This window comes from Hemicordylus capensis, chromosome 4, assembly GCF_027244095.1.
Source record: "Hemicordylus capensis ecotype Gifberg chromosome 4, rHemCap1.1.pri, whole genome shotgun sequence".
Classification (NCBI taxonomy): domain Eukaryota; kingdom Metazoa; phylum Chordata; class Lepidosauria; order Squamata; family Cordylidae; genus Hemicordylus; species Hemicordylus capensis.
In genome coordinates this window covers 218,193,945-218,213,052 of record NC_069660.1, presented here as the reverse complement: position 1 = coordinate 218,213,052, position 19,108 = coordinate 218,193,945, and the positions used below count along the sequence as shown (strand labels likewise).

The following is a 19,108-nucleotide window of genomic DNA, read 5'->3' as shown; positions in this document are numbered from 1 at the left end:
AGGAATGTTGTAAACTTTACAGGTGTGGTGAACCCTGTTGTCTGTGGGTCTTCTGTTCTCTGCTACACCTGCGGATAATGGGGCATTAAGTAAATAGGATTGGGGGGTAGGTTCCCAGATGCTTCAAAAATGTGGGGGGGAATGGGTGTTCGTAATGGAAACAAAGTGCCCTACTGTGCTTCATGGGTCTGAAGCTGTCTTGCAGTGCCTCCCAAACATCCAAAATGGCAATTTTTTCGCTATTTTTCACAGGGAATGTTTTTTTTATGAGCCACAAAATGTCTCCTTTCTTTATAATGGTGACTGGAAATTACCTCGGAGGTAACTTCTGGCCACTCTGAAACAGCAGGTACACAGAAAATAACCCTTTAACTCCCCCGCCGCCCCGCCCTCACATATGCCAAGGTTGGGTGACAGTTATCAGACTGCAGACATTCGTATCTGTGGATGCTGGGTTCGCAAATGGTGAGGTCCGCAGGGTCACGAATGTTGAGGTTTGCCCGTATTTAAAATATTGCTGCGATGGGGCATTTCTTGCCCTACTACCTAGCCACTGATGTGTCTAATAGAAACTTTGCTCAGGTTTGTCGTCTGTGTGTATTTTAAGATACTTGGAATATATATCCCCTGATGCGCTTAGCTGTTTGATGCAAGATCTAGTTGAGTGTAGAGAAGGAGGATGTTTCTTGTTGTACGGGAAGCTGCTTTCTACTGACTCGGACCCTTGGTCCATCTCATTGTTGTCTATGCTGACTGGCAGTGCCCTCAAGCACTTTAGATGGATATTTCCCACCCCTGCCTGGAGATACCAGGGACTAAATCTGGGACCTTCTGTGTGCAAATTAGATGTTAATCCACTGAGCTACAGTCCCATACCTATTCTACTATAAAACACTACCGTATATCAAAAGAGAGGCATACAGTTGTCCCTCGTCAACTACGAGGGTTCCGTTCTTGGAAAACCTCACGGTTGGCAAATTCACAGTTGACAAGGCATTAAAACCAATGGGAAACAAGGTTAGGGGAATTGCAGCCTCAAAGCACTGGGAAAAACAATTAAAAATAGAAAGAATCACCTCCCGGAAATGATCTCCTGACCACCCAAATTCCCCCCAAATTTCCAAAAAAATATCCCTAAACCATGGATACTCACAGAAGCGCTCTTACCCCTGGACTTTGGGGTTGAAGTCCGGGGCCTCCACACGCTCTGGGGGCCCCCCAAATCCTCTTGAGTCTGTCCTGGGTGCTGTGGTTGCTTTCGAGATAGAGCAGGGAGTGAGGAAAGAAATATGTGGGATAGGAATATGTTGAAATGTTTCTGTTCATGCATATTTGCGTAAATATACCTCTTTTATATTCTTGCATTCCTCTGAGTTCAGTTGCTGTTTGTGCTCTTAAGAACCCACATGTTAAAAATGCTGTGTGTCGTGGTGTGGAAGGGATGGGGGCTTTTAAAGGCCTTTAGCTCCAGGCTCCAAAATTACCTAGGTGCACCTCTGGATACTCAGGTTGTGGTTGGTGAGACCTGCCACAACTTCCCAATCGTGGATACTCAAATACGCAATTAGGGAACTTGCGGTTGGTGAGGAATGACTGTATATGAATATGGCAAATATTTATGTACTGCTTTTCAACAAAAGTTCCCAAACACAGATATCAATAAATTAAATATATAAATAAAATAGTTCTCTGTCCCCAAAGGGCTCACAATCTAAACAAGAAACATAAGATAAACACCAGTAAGAGCCCCTGGAGGGATGGTGCTGTGCTGGGGATGGAAAAGGGCCAGTTGCTCTCCCCCTGCTCAGTAAAGAGAATCGCCACTTTTTAAAAAAGTGCCTCTTTGCTCAGTTAGTAGGGGATAAATATTGAAATATTCAGGGTGGGGAAGGGTGCAGTTATAAGATGCACTCCCCAATCTTGGTGTGGTGATGTGCTCCTTTCAAGCCTTGTTGGAGCCTGACCTCTTTGAGGCACAAGTAATGTTTTCTCATTAGATTTTTGCAGACAGCTGTGCACCTGCTATCCTTCCTGTACACCCTCAGCGATGAGTAAGTTTGTGGTGATGAGATACCGTTTGCTGTACCAACCAAAGAAATGAGCTCTGCTGTTTAGATTGTGCGAAAGATAAATGAGATTGCAAAAATAGTTGTGTTTGAGAGCCACACAAACAAGGGCACTCCAGACCTGGCACAGGCTGGCTGATTTACTTCATTTGTTTGTGTTTAGAACCCCTGTGATCCATAATTGTATTTTTATTTCCAAAAGAGTGCATTTCCAGGATTTCTTTAATACAGATTAGTTTATTCCTTAACCTTTAAGTTGTCCTGGGTGTACAAATACTTGCCTGAGAAGAGTCTTGCTGTATCAGACCAAATCCAGCCTGGGCCAGCACTCCTTGAAGAACTTGCAGAAACCGATCAGGAATCCTAAGCTGTATCCCTTCATCCATGTACTAGAGTAAAACTGCACACCCAAGTAAACAGACAAGGAAGTAAAGCCCATTGAATTCAGTGGGCCTTTCTTACATTGAGGTTTCGTGTACAAGACTGCCTCCTTTTTCTTTATTCATTATTTACCCTACATCGAGGAAATTTGTTTGGCACTGCCAAGTCATGTAGCCGGTAAATCACATACTGATTAAATACATGACTGCATATATTTTAGGGGGGTTTTGGGGTTGTCTCTTACACAAATTCAGTAGGAATGTGCAGAATGTTTTGTTGATGAAACATCTCTACTCAAAATGGGCCGTAGAGTGTTTTGAGCTCGAAAAAATACACCCTTTTAATCAAGGGCCTGTTTTGAGTCAGAACAGCCCTGTTTTGATCGGAACATTTTGATGTCCCAAGAGCCATTTTGGGTGCCTTTCCCCCCCTTGCTGATTGGTTTTCTGGCACTGGCTTCTGATTGGCTTGTGATCTCCTTGTTTCTTGGTTGACTTGTTGTCATACAAATAAAGTGTTGTCATGAGTAATTGTGCCCCCATTGGCTGAGGGGGAGCCAAACCAGGGAGTTTCAAAATGTATTTACAGGGACTAATCAGAGAGAACCCTTTAATATGCCTCTCTTGAAGATGAGGATACGTCAGAGGAAGGATCAGCCTGCAGCGCAGAGCAGACTGGTGGTGGTGGCTTGGCCCAGGAGTGAGTGAGCTGGCTTCTCTCTCTCTCTCCTACTTTCCAGTAGGCTTATGAGATCGCCCGGCATTCTCTGTGTGTGTCTCCCCCATCAACTTTGCAACACCTGGACCAATATGAACCAAATTGTGTACAGTTGTAGGGACACCTCACTGGTGTAGTTTGTGATGTCATCCACCCGATCCAAGATGGCGGACGTGTAAACTTTTGAGATGCAAGTGGGCTAACTTGTGAACTGCCTAAAACTGATTTGAACCAAATTTACTGCAGCTGTAGGGACACATAGGGGCACCTCAACAGCGAAGATTGTGATGATGTCATCCCCCTCAATTCAAGATGGTGGATGCGTAAACATTGGATGCGCAAATGCACTAACTTGTTGACAGTTTAAGCGATTTGAACCATATTTGCTACAGCTGAATGGATACATAAGAATGCCCCAATGGTGTAGTTTGTGATGATGTCACCCATCCTGATCCAAGATGGTGGATGCATAAACCTTTGAGGCACAAGTGCACTAACTTGAGGACTGTCTAACCAATTTGAATCAAATTTGGAATAGCTGTAGTGAATGAAAGACAGGGATACCTCAATGGTGCAGTTTGTAATGATGACATCCTCCCCGATCCAAGATGGCAGACACATGAACATTTGAGGCGCAAGAGATCTAACTTGTGGACTTTGATTTGCACCAAATTTAGTCCAGATGTAGAGACAGTGAAAGGAAAGTAGGCTGACTAGTTCTTACTTGAACAACTTTTTCCTCTTTGCAGTGCCAACCAACTGCTCCCCCCCTCCTTTGTCTTTTTTCGTTTTTGTATCAGTGTCTTTAACTGGGTGCTGCTACAGATTTTATTTTTCTTCGGAGGATTTCTTCTTGTAGCCAGCTCCCAGTGGCTTTAATAACTGGGGTGCTGTGCTGACTGTCCCCCCCCCGTCTCTTTTGCAGTCCCAAACTGTACTTTATTGCTGCAGAGTGCCTGGATTGGATTTCATTTTTTGTTTTTGTAGGCTGGTGCATTCTGTGATCTCTGTCTCGTGCCCAGCCTGCCGGGCTCTCTCTGTTACTCTGGTGTTCTTGCCCCCCACCCCCCCAGCTTCTGCTTCTCTTATTTTTGGGTGGGTGCCTGGCCTGCCTGTGTAAAAAGGTAAAGTGTGCCATCACGTTGATTTTGACTCCTGGCACCCACAGAGCCCTGTGGCTTTCTTTGGTAGAATACAGGAGGGCTTTACCATTGCCTTCTCCCGTGCAGTATGAGATGATTCCTTTCAGCATCTTCCTAGATCGCTGCTGCCCGATATAGTACCAGTGGGGATTTGAATCGGCAACCTTCTGCATGTTAGTCAAGCATTTCCCTGCTGTGCCACTTAAGGTGATACGCCACTCTACAAAACACACTTTATGGTCCTGTAGCCTGAGAAGGACTGGGTCAGCCTCCTGCTCCTCCACAGCCAATCAGAGGACATCATGACAGAAGCATTCCAGTCTGCTGGCAGAGATAGAGGTGTGCACGGAACTGCACCTCTGCGGTCTGGCACTGGGAAGGGGGGCTCTTTAAGGGTGGGAGAGGGTGTACTTACCCTTCCCACTGCTTACCTCCCCCACCCCCCCAGCGTGCCTATTTTGTAAAGCTACTTTCCAGTCCTTCGGTACAGAGCCTAATTGTAGGGATAAGTTATATATTTTAGCAAGGAGGCCGGCAATTTAACATTTGAGTTCTTTGAGGACTCTTGGATGTATGCCATCCGGCCCTGGCGATTTGCTAGTTTTCAGTTTTTCCAGACAGTTTAGAACATCATCTCTTGTCACTTCTGACTCAGTTCTTTAGCTTCCATCCCCCCAAAGCCTGGTTCAGAAACAGGTATATACTCAGTATCCTCTGCCGTGAAGATGGATGCAAAGAACTCATTTAGCTTCTCTGCAACCTCCATATCCTCCTTAATAATCCCTTTCACTCCCTCATTGCCTAATGGTCCAACTGTCTCCCTGGCAGGTTTCCTGCATCTGATGTATTTAAAGAAGTTTTTGTTATTCCCCTTGATGCTTTTAGCTAAATGTTCCTCAAACTCTCTTTTCACCTCTCAGTCACCGCCAGTGACTGTTGCTGGTGTCTATCTTATGTTTCTTTTTAGATTGTTAGCCCTTTTGGGACAGGGATCCATTTTATGTATTTATTTATTATTTATCCATGTAAACTGCTTTGGAAACCTTTGTTGAAAAGCGGTATATAAGTGATGTTGTTGTTGTTGTTGTTGTTTGGGTCAGCAAACACACAATTAAGCCAGGCGTGACATCAATTGTTGAAATCAGGAGCTGTAAGCATAGAAAGTCCTCCAAGACCTGGAATGTCTTTCCAGCATGTTTTTTCTCTGCCTAGGGATGTGCACGGACCAGTCCAGAGGCCATTCTAAAGGCCTCCGGACATCAGTTCAGTTTGGCGCCAGTGGGGTGGACCTTTGAGGGCAGGGGAGGGTGTACTTACCCCTCCTGCCGCTTTTCCCCTGCCAGCACGCTTGTTTTGTAAAGCATTTAGGGCGGCAGGGTATCACATTAAAAAGGTGCCTCTGACATGTGCTGATACTGGGGTAGGAGCTCTCTAGCTCTCCAACCCACCCTCAAATGGTCATGTGAACAGGCCTGATGTCTGCTGAAATCTCCAAAGCAAGTATAGGATCAGAGGAGTATAGTTGGTGGAAAGAGCTAAGTTTTTTCTCTCTTCCAGAGAAGTGCATAGGAAGCTGTCATATACTGAGTCAGATCATTGGTCCATCTAGCTCAGTATTGTCTACGCCAACTAGCAGTAGTTTCTCCAAGCTTATAGGCAGGAATGTTTCTCAGCCCTATCCTGGAGAATGCCAGGAAGGGAACTTGGAACTTAGATGCTCTTCCCAGAGCGGCTCCATCCCCTAAGGGGAATATCTTACAGTGTTCACACTTCTAGTATCCCTTTCATATGCAACCAGAGTGGATCCTGCTTAGCTAAGGGGGCAAGTCATGCTTGCTTTTACAAGACCAGCTCTCCTGGTCTTGTAGTAGCAGAAATATCAGAATAAATTATGCAGAGGAAACGCTTGTCCAATTTTGTATAATATACACTAAATTGTTAACTTGTTTCCTCTTAACAAGGATTTGACTCTAGTGTTTGAAGCAAGGCAGCTTATTCTATCTAAGAGAGGACCTGGATATCATTAACTAGGGATGTGCCCGAAACGTTTCGGAGGCCGTTGTAAAGGCCTCCGAAACGTTTCGGCGCTGGGGCGGGATCCGGTGCTTCAGCACCGGCGGGGGTAGCTCTTTAAGGGTGGGGGGGAGTGTACTCACCACTACCCCGCCGTGTTTTCCCCACCAGCGCTCTTCAAAGTCCAAGCCCCTTGGGGCGGCAGCATTCCTCCCTGCTGCCCCGTTCCCCCCGTCGGCCGGAAGTGGCCGGAAGTTGGGCGTGCGCCCGTCGTGTGCGTGCACGGCAGATGGGCGGGTGCGCACGACGGGCGCACGCACACTCGCAACTTTCGGCCACTTTCGGCCGACGGGGGGAACAGGGTGGCAGGGAGGAACACTGCTGCCACAAGGGGCTTGGACTTTGAAGAGCGCTGGCAGGGGAAACGCAGTGGGGGGGGGTGAGTACACTCTCCCCCGCCCTTAAAGTGCTTCCCCCGCCAGTGCCAAAGAGTCTTTGGGCACATCCCTAGCATTAACCATGGTTAACATTGCTGAGTAGATGCTTAACAATGGCTAAAGCTGGTAGGAGGAATTCATTTACAAGAGGGGAGGGATCACATGCTCTTGCAGCCTGATCTTGATCTCTAGCTACAGTTGAGAGATCACTGACATTAAGGCTGCTCAGGTCTTTGGAACTGTACATTTGTTCTGAGATTGTAGTATTTTATTAGCCTACCTTCCAGTAGGCTTATGAGATCACCCGGCTGTGTGTGTGTCCCCACCCCTCTCAACTTTGCAACGCCTGGATCAATATGAACCAAATTGGGTACAGTTATAGGGATATCTCAGTGGCGTAGTTTGTGATATCATCCACCCCAATCCAAGATGGTGGTCACGTGAATATCTGAGGTGCAAGCCAGCTAATTTGTGGACTGTCTAACCCATTTGAACCAAATTGGGTACAGTTGCAGTGAGTGACACACAGGGACACCTCAGTGGCATAGTTTGTGATGATCTCATACACACTGATTCAAGATGGGAGACGCATGAACTTTGGAGGCGCAAGTGGGCTAACTTGTGAACTGCTTAACCGATTTGAACCAACTTGGTACAGCTGTAGGGACACCTCAACGGTGTAGATTGGGATGATGTCATCCAACCCAGTTCAAGATAGCGGACACTTAAACCTTTGAGGTACAAGTGCACTAACTTGTGGACCGTCTAACTGATTTGAACCAAATTTGCTACTGCTGTATGGACACACAGGGATGCTCCAGTGGTACAGTGTTTGATGTCATTCACCCCAATCCAAGATGGTGGACGTGTGAACTTCTGAGGTGCAAGCCAACTACTTTGTGGACTAACTGATTTGAACCAAATTTGGTACAGTTGTAGTAACACACAGGGACACCTCAATGGTGTAGTTTGCAATGATGTCATCCATCCCATCTTAGGCGGATGCATGAACATTTGAGGTGCAAGAGATCTAACTTGTGGACCTCAGTTTGAAGCAATTTTAGTCCAGTTGTAGAGACATTGAAAGGAAAGTAAGCTGATTACTAGAACAACTTGTTCACTTTGAAGAACTTTCCCATTAGCTTTCTAAAAGCTGATTTGTATTAGATCTTGTGTGTATATGAATTGGCCTATAATCAGTTTGTGAACCTGATACAGATAAAATACTAGACCAGGAAACTTGCATACCAGAATTATTTGTAACTGGTAGTGTGTACTATTACATGTCTTTTGCAGAGACCGGAGTTACTCAGTATGTACTTTTCCTGCAAAGGGGGTTAGGAAGGGAAAGAAAGTGTTTGCTTGTCATAAGATGTAACCATAGTGCAGTTATGTCCTTTCAGAGGAGCCAGTCTTGAAATATTGTCCTTGAAGCATCTGTTCCTCTAACATCTGTGAAATGCAAGAGAAACTGTTGGATCATTTCTTGAAAAGGGTTTTTTCTTTTGTTACTCTAGTCTCTAATTTCCCCCCAAAAAGCATAGAGAAGTGGGAATCCTAGTAACACAGGATCAGTCATATCATGAAGCAACATGAAAAAGATACTTTGGACAGGTTTCATAGGAAGTGTTGTTTTCCTAACACGTTCTCCTGGCTCTGAGGGGGGTTATGTGGATCTCAGCTTCAACCCAAGTTCAGTGCAATGTCTGAACCTGCCCAGTGTTTGAGAACCATTGTTTTGTGGTCTTTACCAAAGGTGGTTTGTTGGTTTATTTATTTTAAATTTTTATTTATTGTTAAATTTATATACCACCTTTCATTAAAACAATCCCAAGGCTGTTCACACATAAAAATTAAAACTAGACTATAAAAATACAGAATTAAAATATTAAGCTAAAATATAAAAACATGAATCTGACTAAAATGATTTGAAATACAAGCATAAAATAACCATACAAGTTTTATTTTGTATTTAACAGATTGAACCAAGGATGGCACAGAACACCTCAGAATAAAATTTAGCTGATTTTTTTTTTAGGTCTTTCTCATGACAAAGGAAAACTTATATTGTTGTTTCTACTTAAACTGAGGAGGGTTTTGTCTAACTTGCCCTTTTGTCTCATTTGCCCTTGCAGCTCTGAACAGGGTTGTTATGTTTGAGAACAAAGAGATTTGGATTGGCATGAGTGGGGAAGGAGGCTTAGAGTATATAGAAAGCATAGTATATAACTGCATGTACTTGTTTGCGGGGGGACACCCCAGATTCAGTAAACAGGAATGGATGTTAGAGGCTTGCTTCCTAAGTTTCTGAGGTGTTCTGTACCATCCTTGGTTCAGTCTGCTAAATGCAAAATAAAAATATGCTGAAGGAGTTGCAGTCAGAGTTTATGTTAGCATGGAGGTTTATTAGAAGATGTGGGAGTGCATACCATGATGGCAGATTTTGGAAATAGCTCAAAGTTCATTGCAGTTTCAATTTTTGATTTTTCAAATTTTGTGTACGGACTAAAATTTCCCTGCTATACTGGTCAAGTTCAGTAATGACCTCTGTAGAAGAATTAAGCAACTGCAGAGGAGAAGATGAAGCAAACTCAGGAAGAGTCAGCAGGATTAGCTAAAGGAAACATTTTGTGGTTTGTATGAGCCTCTGTTAACTTGCTTCAATTCTATTAAAATTTATTCTTTTGCTTCCTGGAAGCAGTCTCTTTAGGCTTAACTACCTCTGCAACATGACTGTTGCACAGAGATCTTAACTGCTTCTGAAGGTCAAATGCTTTGCCTTTGGAATGTGCCAGTGTGTGCCAACTGGAGTAATTTCAGACTTCCTTATGGGGAGTATATACCTCTACCAGGGCTTGGCATCTCCACCCTAACGTTCAGTAAGGAGAGTGGCACAGTCTAGTTTCAATGCTATCAATATTGTCAAAATAATGCAAATACATCAGCCTGTAAGCTACGCATTTGTTTGCCAAAAGGTGTTGCCTTCTCACTTGCTCATGGAAAAAATGACTGTTTCATTTAGTGAGAAAACAAGTTGGTTTTTCCCCTTCAGTTCTTCACTGTGACGTGTCCCTGAACTTTTCCCACACCACATTATTTCTGCCAGAAAGGCAGTGCACACAAGCTTTGAAAGAGGAATGCAAAGCACAACCACTACCAGCATTCCTGCTGACATAACTGTAAAATAGGCATGGGCTGAACTCACCTGCTCTACACTTTCCCCCCTCCCTGGAATCCTCATATCTATCCATGTGCATTAACTTAACAAAGCAAGAGTATATGCATATATTGGCTCTCCCAATGGTTGAGGCATAACTAATCTGTATAAAGTCATCCTGGGGCATGTACTCCTTGCAAAGAACATAAGAAGAGCCATGTTGGATGAGATAGTACAGGTGGTGCTTAAAGTACAGAGAGGGATCCAGATGAAACTGTTCACTTTTGTGAAGCCCCCCTTTACCTACTATATCCATAAGATTATGGGAGGGCATGGTTTGGCTATAATTAGGGGAGAATCAAGGATGGGGTTTGCATAAATAATCAAGCCCCCCCCCAATAATTCGAGCATTGATTTCAACACTATTTTCAAGAATTCCAGCTAGTTCTAGGTAGTTTTCTTGGAATTGGTCAGTGGCCATCTTATAATCCTAGTGATGTGAATTCGTTTCGTCCCTGGGTCCGCCTTTTAGCCAATCAAACAGACACAGTGGGAATCTCTTTTGAGGCAATTTATTGCACTGCAGTTGCAACAGGTAATCAGTGGGCTTTACGCTCTCAGACTGATTACAAATTGGTTATAGGTGCATCTTACATTTATACTAACAATCTGAATGATGCTGATACCCTAGACATAGTATACGTGGCAACAAAATGGTGGACTAAGTATCTAGTACGCATGCGAATGATTCATTGTTCATCTCGTGATCACTCCTTATTTGGTTACATCCTGTTTTCTTAACTGTCAGCAAAAGAACAATGAGAATCTTGTGAGAACCAAGTTTCATAGATACAATTTAGTGGAGAGAGATAATGACGTTGATCATGAGAGGCCGTGATGGCTCTGAGCTGAGCTGGGGTTACTTTAAGTCAAACTGAGGTTTTCTAAGTAAAATAGAGTTACTTTGGTTTTCTAAAACACATCACTAGGAAGATTTACTGTGATGGCACAGCAGGAATATTTATTTATTTATTATTTATTTAACATATTTTAATACCACCCAAAAGTCGTGTCTCTGGGCGGTTTATAACAAAGCAAACAAACAGAAAAAGTTAAAACATTAGTTAAAATAAATGACAACAAAAATTAAAATATTAGTTAAAACAAAATAAATGATACAATAAAAGTTAAAACATTACAACAATTTAAATTTTTAAATGTTTTAAAACAATGTTAAAACTATTAAAACAATATTTAATAGCCTGGGTGAATAGTGGCATTTTAAAAAGTTGTCAGATGGAGAGGCTCTTCCTTCAGCAGGGAGTGTGTTCCAAAGCTTTGGGGCAGCAGTGGAGAAGGCCCATCCCTGAGTACCCACCAGACAAGCCCGTGGCAACTGCAGACAGACCTCTCCTGATGATCTCAATGGGCGGTGGGGTTCCTACAAGGAATAGCTTGTAGGCATCACCCAGTCCTTGACAAAACCACCTCCTTTTTCTCCCAGATCATCTAGCAGCTTTTGGGCAGGAAGAGTTGTACTTTGGATCAGGATTGTAGTTCAGTCTCTCCCACTGTGTTCTCAGTCTGGAGCCCCTCCAACCATAGGTGCTATTTAGCTTATTAAAACTGAGCAGGTAATATGTGGTTTAGCCCCAAGTTGAAGATCTAGATAAATGTGGACTTTTCCAGTCCATTTAGTAATTTCCCCCTGCAGAGATGGGAGCAGTGAAAAGGCGGCTTGAACCTGAGTACCTAGATACAATCATTTTTATTTTTTATTTTTTGCATTTTAAAGAGTACCTAGATACAGTCATGAGAAGAAAATGTTGTCTGAATGAGGCCTTCAGATTTGTAAGGTATTATAAATCCGATGTCCAAATATTATCCTTGAAGCCTAGCTGTATTCTGACTCTTATTAGCATTGTGCAGAACCAAATCATAAGCATAGAAATAAGCTTCTATCCCATCGTTTTCAGAACAAAAATGATAGGATTCCTCATACATTTTCCCCTTTCCCTCTGCCCTCTCATTAAAGATTATTCATCCAGATCTGAGAATTATGCTATACATTCTTCCTGTTTATTTTGGTTGCTATGCATCGAGCTCCTGAACACACTGAAGTAACTGCTGTTGTTAAAACAAATAAGGCTTGCTTACAAAACTTAGAGAAGACAGGCATCGGAAAGTGCAGAAAAGCTGCATCCATTTCCTACAAATTATACTTCTGCTTGGGCAAATGGCCTTCCCAAAAATAATGTGGACAACCTGGTTTGTTAGGCTGAATGTGACTTTTTCTTCAAATTTTAATTTGATGCACTGCAAACCATTACCAGATTCATGTCATCTGTCTATTTATATCTATGTAAACCGCTTTGGAAACTTTTTGTTGAAAAGCGGTATATAAATATTTGTCGTATTCGTATGATTAGCAGAGAGCAGTCCATTTAATTTGTATTCCAGTCCTAAATATGTGCTTTTTTTGCATGACTTCTTGAAACACTGTCACGTATGCAGTGCTGCCATAATAATTTTGTCGCACTAGCATAGCTGTTTACACATGCCATCCCTCTCGGGTCTGTGCTAACAGAAGAAGTCTTATAATTAGCAAGTTATTCCACTTGTACTTCTGTGTTTATAAATATCTAAAATTATAGAATTATTCTAAACATTTTTAAGGTACTGTTCATCTGCAGTAGGCATAGGGTTTGCATTGAAAATTGAAGCTATAGCCACACATTTTTTCCTGGGACATGATGTCGATAATTGTTAAAGTTCCACACGTGCCTGACCATTTTCCTCGGCAAATGAAATGTCGTTCACATTGATGTGGATGGGGCTCGTTCCTGGGTCTGCTTAGCCAATCAGTCAGACACAAGGATTGGGAATTATTAATTGAGGTTTATTGCTACTCCAGTCAGCAATAGGTAATCAATAGGCTCACTCTCTCAAACCGATTGCAGTTTGGTTACAGGTGCATCTTACATTTATACAGACAATCTAATGATGCTGACACCCTAGACACAGTATACGTGGCAATAAAATGGTGGTCTGAGTATCTAGTATGCATGCGAATGATTCATTGTTCATCTGGTGATTACTCCTTATTTGGTTAAATCCTGTTTTCTGGCCTGGGAAGCTTAGCTGTCTTAGCAAGTTTCATAGATACATTTTAGCTGGAGAGAGATGATGCCAATCATGAGAGGCAGTGATGTCCCTGAGCTGGGCTGGGGTTACTTTAAGCTAGAATGAGGTCTTCTGGGCAAACATGTAGTTTCTTTGGTTTTCTAAACATATCAACATGACCACAACAGCTGGGGCTGGGGAAAAGGCAGGAGCTTACCAAAATGGTAGTCACTGTTCCAGACCCTGCCACACACCCATACGACCAGCATGCACACACGCCCAGAGCAGCAAGGGGAACAGGAAACCTGGTTGCACTTCAGAAATCCCACAATGCACTGTGTGAGGAGCCTGGTACATTGGCGGAGTTTGCTGCTGCTGGGCACTCCTTCCACCCAGCTTTATGGAAGCTAAAGGCTGTTGGCAGCCCGAGCTTTTGCACAACTGGGTGGTGAGGTAGGAAGGTATACATGAGCCCTCCTACCTAACTTTAGCCTGGGTATAAAACCTGGAAGATGCTGAAAGGCAACATCTCATACTGCGCAGGAGATGGCAATGGTAGCCCCCTCCTGTATTCTACCAAAGAAAACCACATGGCTCTGTGGTCGCCAGGAGTTGACGCAGACTTTACAGCGCAAATTTACCTTTTTACCCGGTGGAGGAGTGTCGGAATCGGGAACAATCCTGGCAGTTCTCATGAAGGCCAGGTAGGGCTGGTTGTACGAATGACCTCAGAATTTTGTGAACATTCCAAGACATCACATCAGCTTAGTAAACAGCAGGCAGAGAGTTATATCGTAACTGTCTGTGGAACATTGGAAGAGTTGTTACAGAAGCACAATTCTCCATGTGGAAGAAGCTTCTGACAGTGGAGCGGTGATTCACAGGAGGTTAGGAGGATACAGCTTGGGAGCCATGTATTCACTGTGACTGCACCGCCACAGAATCCTTGATCATTGTGCTATAAATAATTGTACTATATGCAACAGGCCTGCTCAGTTTAGCCCCCCCCCCAGCTGTTTTTGAACTACAACTCTACATAATTCTGAGCCACAGTGACCAATAGCCAGGGATTATGTGAATTGTAGGGCAACGAGGGCTGAAGTTGAGCAGCCCTGATATACAACTACGGTGGGGGGGATGCTCCACAAATACAACTGGAGCTCAAGTTGGTGAGGAACAGGCACTCCTAAGACTTGAAAGAAAGAGGAGAGGCACCAGGCCCACATTCTCGAAGACCATCTCTGTCAGTGTGTAGTTCAAGAAACTTGTTGTTCAAGACTGAACTCCTTCAGAAACATCTGTGCAGCATTTAGAGCAGTTCCAGTTCAGTATGAGTTGTTGAGAGGCTTATAAAATTGCGTCTGGATCAAAGCCACCCATTCATTTATTCAGACAGTAAAATTAAGCCAGGGAAACCATATCTGACTCAGCTAACACACAGTTTAGTGCTTAATTCTTCAGATTTACTTTTAAATATTTTCCTCCTTTACATTATTGTTGACAAAGCCCTTAGTCAACAAAAACATAAAGAGGGAAAATCCTTAGTCATCTGTTCTGTAGCTTCTCCACAAGGACCGCTAGTGATTATTCCTTCAGCTGCTTCATAGTGGTAATCCACAAAGAACATCTGTTTTGATTTTAGAGTTCAAATCGCAGAAGGATTGTAGAGCTCCTAAAGTAAGAGTAAAAAATCTTGTGAGATTTTCCTGTCCTATTAGAATTCCCCCCCCCACACACACACACACTGCTAACAGATGCTTCCCTTGGGGGAACAACTCTGCCCTCTAAGTACTGATGTATCTACGTTGATGACTGCACAGGCCATCACACAATATCCTTAATTTCACATTCTAGCAAAATTAATGCTCAGGATCATCCAACGCAGGTTAGAGCCCTATGTAGAAAGGGAAATGTCGGATGTTCAAGCTGGTTTCAGAAAAGGCTGAGGAACAAGAGACACTATTGCTGATGTACACTGGATAATTGAGAAAGCTAAAGAATACCAAAAAGTCAATATGTGCTTTACTGACTACAGAAAAGCCTTTGATTGCATCGACCATGTCAAGTTGTGGAGTATCCTTAGGAAAATGAGCATCTCAGAACATCTCATTGTTCTCATGAGAAACTTATACACAGGACAGGAAGCCACAGTCCAGATGGAACATGGTGAAACAGACTGGTTCCAGATTGGCAAAGGAGAAAGACAAGGCTATCTACTTCCTCCTTATTTATTGAACTTATATGTTGAACCTATACCGAGAGAAGCTGGATTGGAAGAAGATGAGTGTGGTTTTAAAGTTGGAGGAAGAAACATCAATAACCTGCACTATGCTGACACCACTCTGATAGCTGAGAATGTGGATGATCTGCAGGCTCTAGTAATGAAAGTCAAGGAGCACAGTGAAAAAATGGGACTACCACTAAATGTCAAGAAGACTAAACTAATGACAGCAGGTACAGCAACCAGGCTCAGAATTGACAATGAAGACAATTTTGCCTTTTATGATTGACCATCAACAGTACAGGATCCAGCAGTCAAGAAATATGCCACAGACTAGCACTTCAATGAAGGCTTTGGAAAAGATATTTAGATGCCGTGACGTGTCTATACCTACAAATATTAGAATTGTTCGGACAATGGTTTTCCCTGTGTCACTCTATGGATGTGAAAGCTGGAATTTGAAGAAGCAAGATAGAAAAAGTAATGATACATTTGAGCTTTAGTGCTGGAGAAGACTTTTGAGGATACCATGGACAACCAGGAAAACAAACAAATGGATCATAGAACATAACAATTCAGAATTTTCACTCGAGGCACAGATGATCAGGCTCAAACTATCATACTTCAGACACATTATGTGAAGATCTAGCTCCCTTGAGAAGTCCATAATGCTGGGAAAATTTGGAGGAAAGTAAAGAAGAGGATGACCAGCAGCAAGGTGGATGGGCTTGATTAAGACAGCAATGAATGCACCACTGAGAGACCTTAAAGGCCAAGTTGAAGACAGATCATCTTGGAGAGAATCTATCTATGTGATTGCTAAAAGTCGACACTGACTTGATGGCACTTAATCAATCAATCAAAAGTAAGAGAGCAGCAGAACTTACTGATGAAAAGAACATTACAGTCCAGAACACATAGATTTATCATTGCAGAAATGATGTATGAAACGATCAAATTAGTACTTCCAAATAATTTCAGATAAATATAAATATGCTTTTCTTCTTCTCAGAAGATAGTACTTTGCACTTTTCAATCTCCTCATATTTTAAAAAGTGGTGTCGTACAAAAGAATTTACAATGCTGTGGGGTTTTTTTTTTAACAATAACAACATTTATATACCGCTTTTCAACAAAGATTTCCAAAGCGGTTTACACAGAGAAATAATAAATAAATAAGATGGATCCCTGTCCCCAAAGGGCTCACAATCTAAAAAAGAAACATAAGATAGACACCAACAACAGCCACTGGAGGGATGCTGTGCTGGGAGTGGATAGGGCCGGTTTCTCTCCCCCTGCTAAACAAAGAGAATCACCACATTAAAAAGGTGCCTCTTTTCCCCAGTTAGCAGGGGTTAGGGTTAGGGTTTTTTTGCTTCCAGCAAAGCATTATTTACATATTTTTCTAAAAATGTATCTGGTGCACTTTATCTGTAATATTTGGGGATTCAGATGGCCTTGATGGACAAAAAATAAAGCAAAAACTAGTTCATATAGCTCCTCTAATAACTTTAGGGCAACTTAGCTCGTGTCTAGTTTTCATTGGAAAAATCAAGTATATCACACATACTTTGTCATGAGCAATGAATGCATTCACATATATGTCACTATATGGACACATCATGGAAAACTGTACATTTGAAATATAAGTGTGTTCTCCAATCTTTTTTCTCATGTTCTCATTCCTTGTGCTATATCAACCAATGTACAGACTTCTTTGTTGAAAAATGGATATAAATACTTTCAACAATAATAGTTCAGTCCCCCAGGTTGTGAGCCTGTGGCAGTAGGTAGTCTCATCACAAAATGTACTTTTTTTTTTAAGTGAATAAGGGAATTGCTTGCCTTCTTAAAGTAACACTGTTTCTTTCCCCCATAATACATATATCAGTAGTATATATGACTTCCCAAGGTTTTTCCCCCTCTGAGGTGTGATTCTCTTGTGAGATTGTTCTGCCAAATCAGGATTCCCCCACCTCTATTGCTAACAGATTCTTGCCTTGGGGGAACAACTCTGCTCTATTAAGTACAGATGTATCTACTTGGAGCTTCGTCTTGAGTATGCCACAAAGTTCGTTCTTTCCCCCAGCTACTCGGAATGTGGAACGCTGTCTGTACAGAGGCTACCTAAACTACTTTGTTGTTAGCCTGATCTTAAGGCAGTCTTACATAGTATGCCAAATAACAGTGCAGCAAATTCTGGCTGTCTGACAAATGCAGCTGTAGGATATGCATGTGTTCCATTTACATTTTAAATTTATACATATTTAGATAGATGGTGCACCTAAAAATAATGGCTGATATCCTGACTAGATTACTCATCAGAAGTCCTATAAAAATTAAGCAGTCCTTTAGAGTAACTATTGAGTAAGTTAGTCTGGGTATCGGCCAATGTGTGAAGAGGTCTCTTTTGCCTGAATTAAAAATGTTGAAAGCTTTATACGCTGCAATATCTTAACTGGAAACGTGATGAGTATTTTTAACATTTATGAACAAATAACTAAACAAACCTCAAAACTACTCCTTCCTTGTTAAAGCAGTCTGGATTATTGTGTGAGATAAACTCCTGTACTTTATCCAGGATTGCATGAAAGAGTTCTTGCTTGCCAGGGATGGAGGCTGCTGTGCTGACAAGACAGAGATCAGATTCCAATCTCTTTTCATCTTTCCTTAGGTCAATTTTGTTGCTTGTCAGCTCTGTGCACTCTTGACTGCATTCTGGTTTCGTTTGTACTTAAGCCCCACTTATGCCAGTTGTAGTATTCGTCATGCATTTGCCACCGTTTTTGGAGTATATTTTGCTGTCTTCTGCTTTGGTTGGTGAGTAATTGATTTCTGAATAAATAAATTTTTATTAAACATGCTTATGCTTTTCACATTAAATTTCTAAGTTTATGTTTGCATGCAAGTCTCTAAAGCATTCGAACAGGCAGCTATAAAATCATTCAAACACATGACATATTTTGTTAGCAAGGACTGTTTAGAGTGTCTAAAACCAGTATGTGATTGAGGAGCAAGCTGGTGGACTTGATGCTCTTGCAAGGGATGGAACTGAAACACATGACAATAGGGAGGGCTTTTCATGTTTGGTGATTCTTCACCTAATTTAGTTACTTGACAAAAAGTTATGTCTTCCCTAATATCTATCATTGACCTTTGGAACATGAAACTTTTTCTTCTTCTTTTCAAGGTACTCAATCCATATATTTGTTTTAGTACTGGTAAGCTATGGCATCATGAACATGGCCAGTATTCCCAACATCCATAGGTAAGGTTATGTGGCTGTTGTAAGTACTGGCTGACATATTGAGTAAGGGCGTGTCAGCCAAGTAACCTTGTGTGCATACAAGTTGTGCAAATGTAAAAACATAAGGGTGAGCCCATTGAAGAAAATAAGTTTACTCTTGTGTGCATGCAACATTACTGGGCTGACATACCCTTGCATGATATGTCAGCCACTTTTTAAAACATGTAATTGTCCCCATCTCCTATCATGGTTGCTTTACCATAAATAAGCATCCTAATTTTCTGTGCTGTGCACAAAATTATCTCCCATTCATGGAGGGAGAACTGCACTTATGGAAAGACCCCTTCCCTGAGCACAACTCTTCTTCTCTGAGCCAAAGGAGTTTGCTTTCTTATAGTACAAGGCTAGGATAAAACTCTGACTTGAATTGTAAGCCCATGTAGTGGCTTGAGTAGTGGGCCTGGATGTGGGAAACTCTGCTTCAAATCTCTCCTACTCAGCTATGAAGTTCTTTGGAAGACCTTAGGCAAGTTACTACCAGCAGCTCAGGCTGCTCTGGATCTTCTCGGATCCCTCCACTACCAGGTATCGTGTGTTTCCTTGG

At 42.3% G+C, this 19,108-nt stretch overlaps 1 protein-coding gene across 5 annotated transcripts in view; it reads left to right on the top strand.

The window, feature by feature from the left end:
- MBOAT1 (membrane bound O-acyltransferase domain containing 1) overlaps positions 1–19,108 on the top strand; it is a 59,819-nt gene that overhangs the window by 9,110 nt on the left and 31,601 nt on the right. For 3 of the 5 annotated variants that reach the window (XM_053244870.1, XM_053244868.1, XM_053244869.1), the window contains exons 2-3: positions 17,932–18,077; positions 18,448–18,525. The exons of 1 other annotated variant lie outside the window; for it this stretch is intronic. In XM_053244870.1, coding sequence (XP_053100845.1) covers positions 18,494–18,525 — 32 coding nt within the window. In that variant the 5' untranslated portion in view covers positions 17,932–18,077; positions 18,448–18,493. The remainder of the gene's footprint in view (positions 1–17,931; positions 18,078–18,447; positions 18,526–19,108) is intronic. One more of the 5 variants, XM_053244871.1, reaches the window with a different exon arrangement.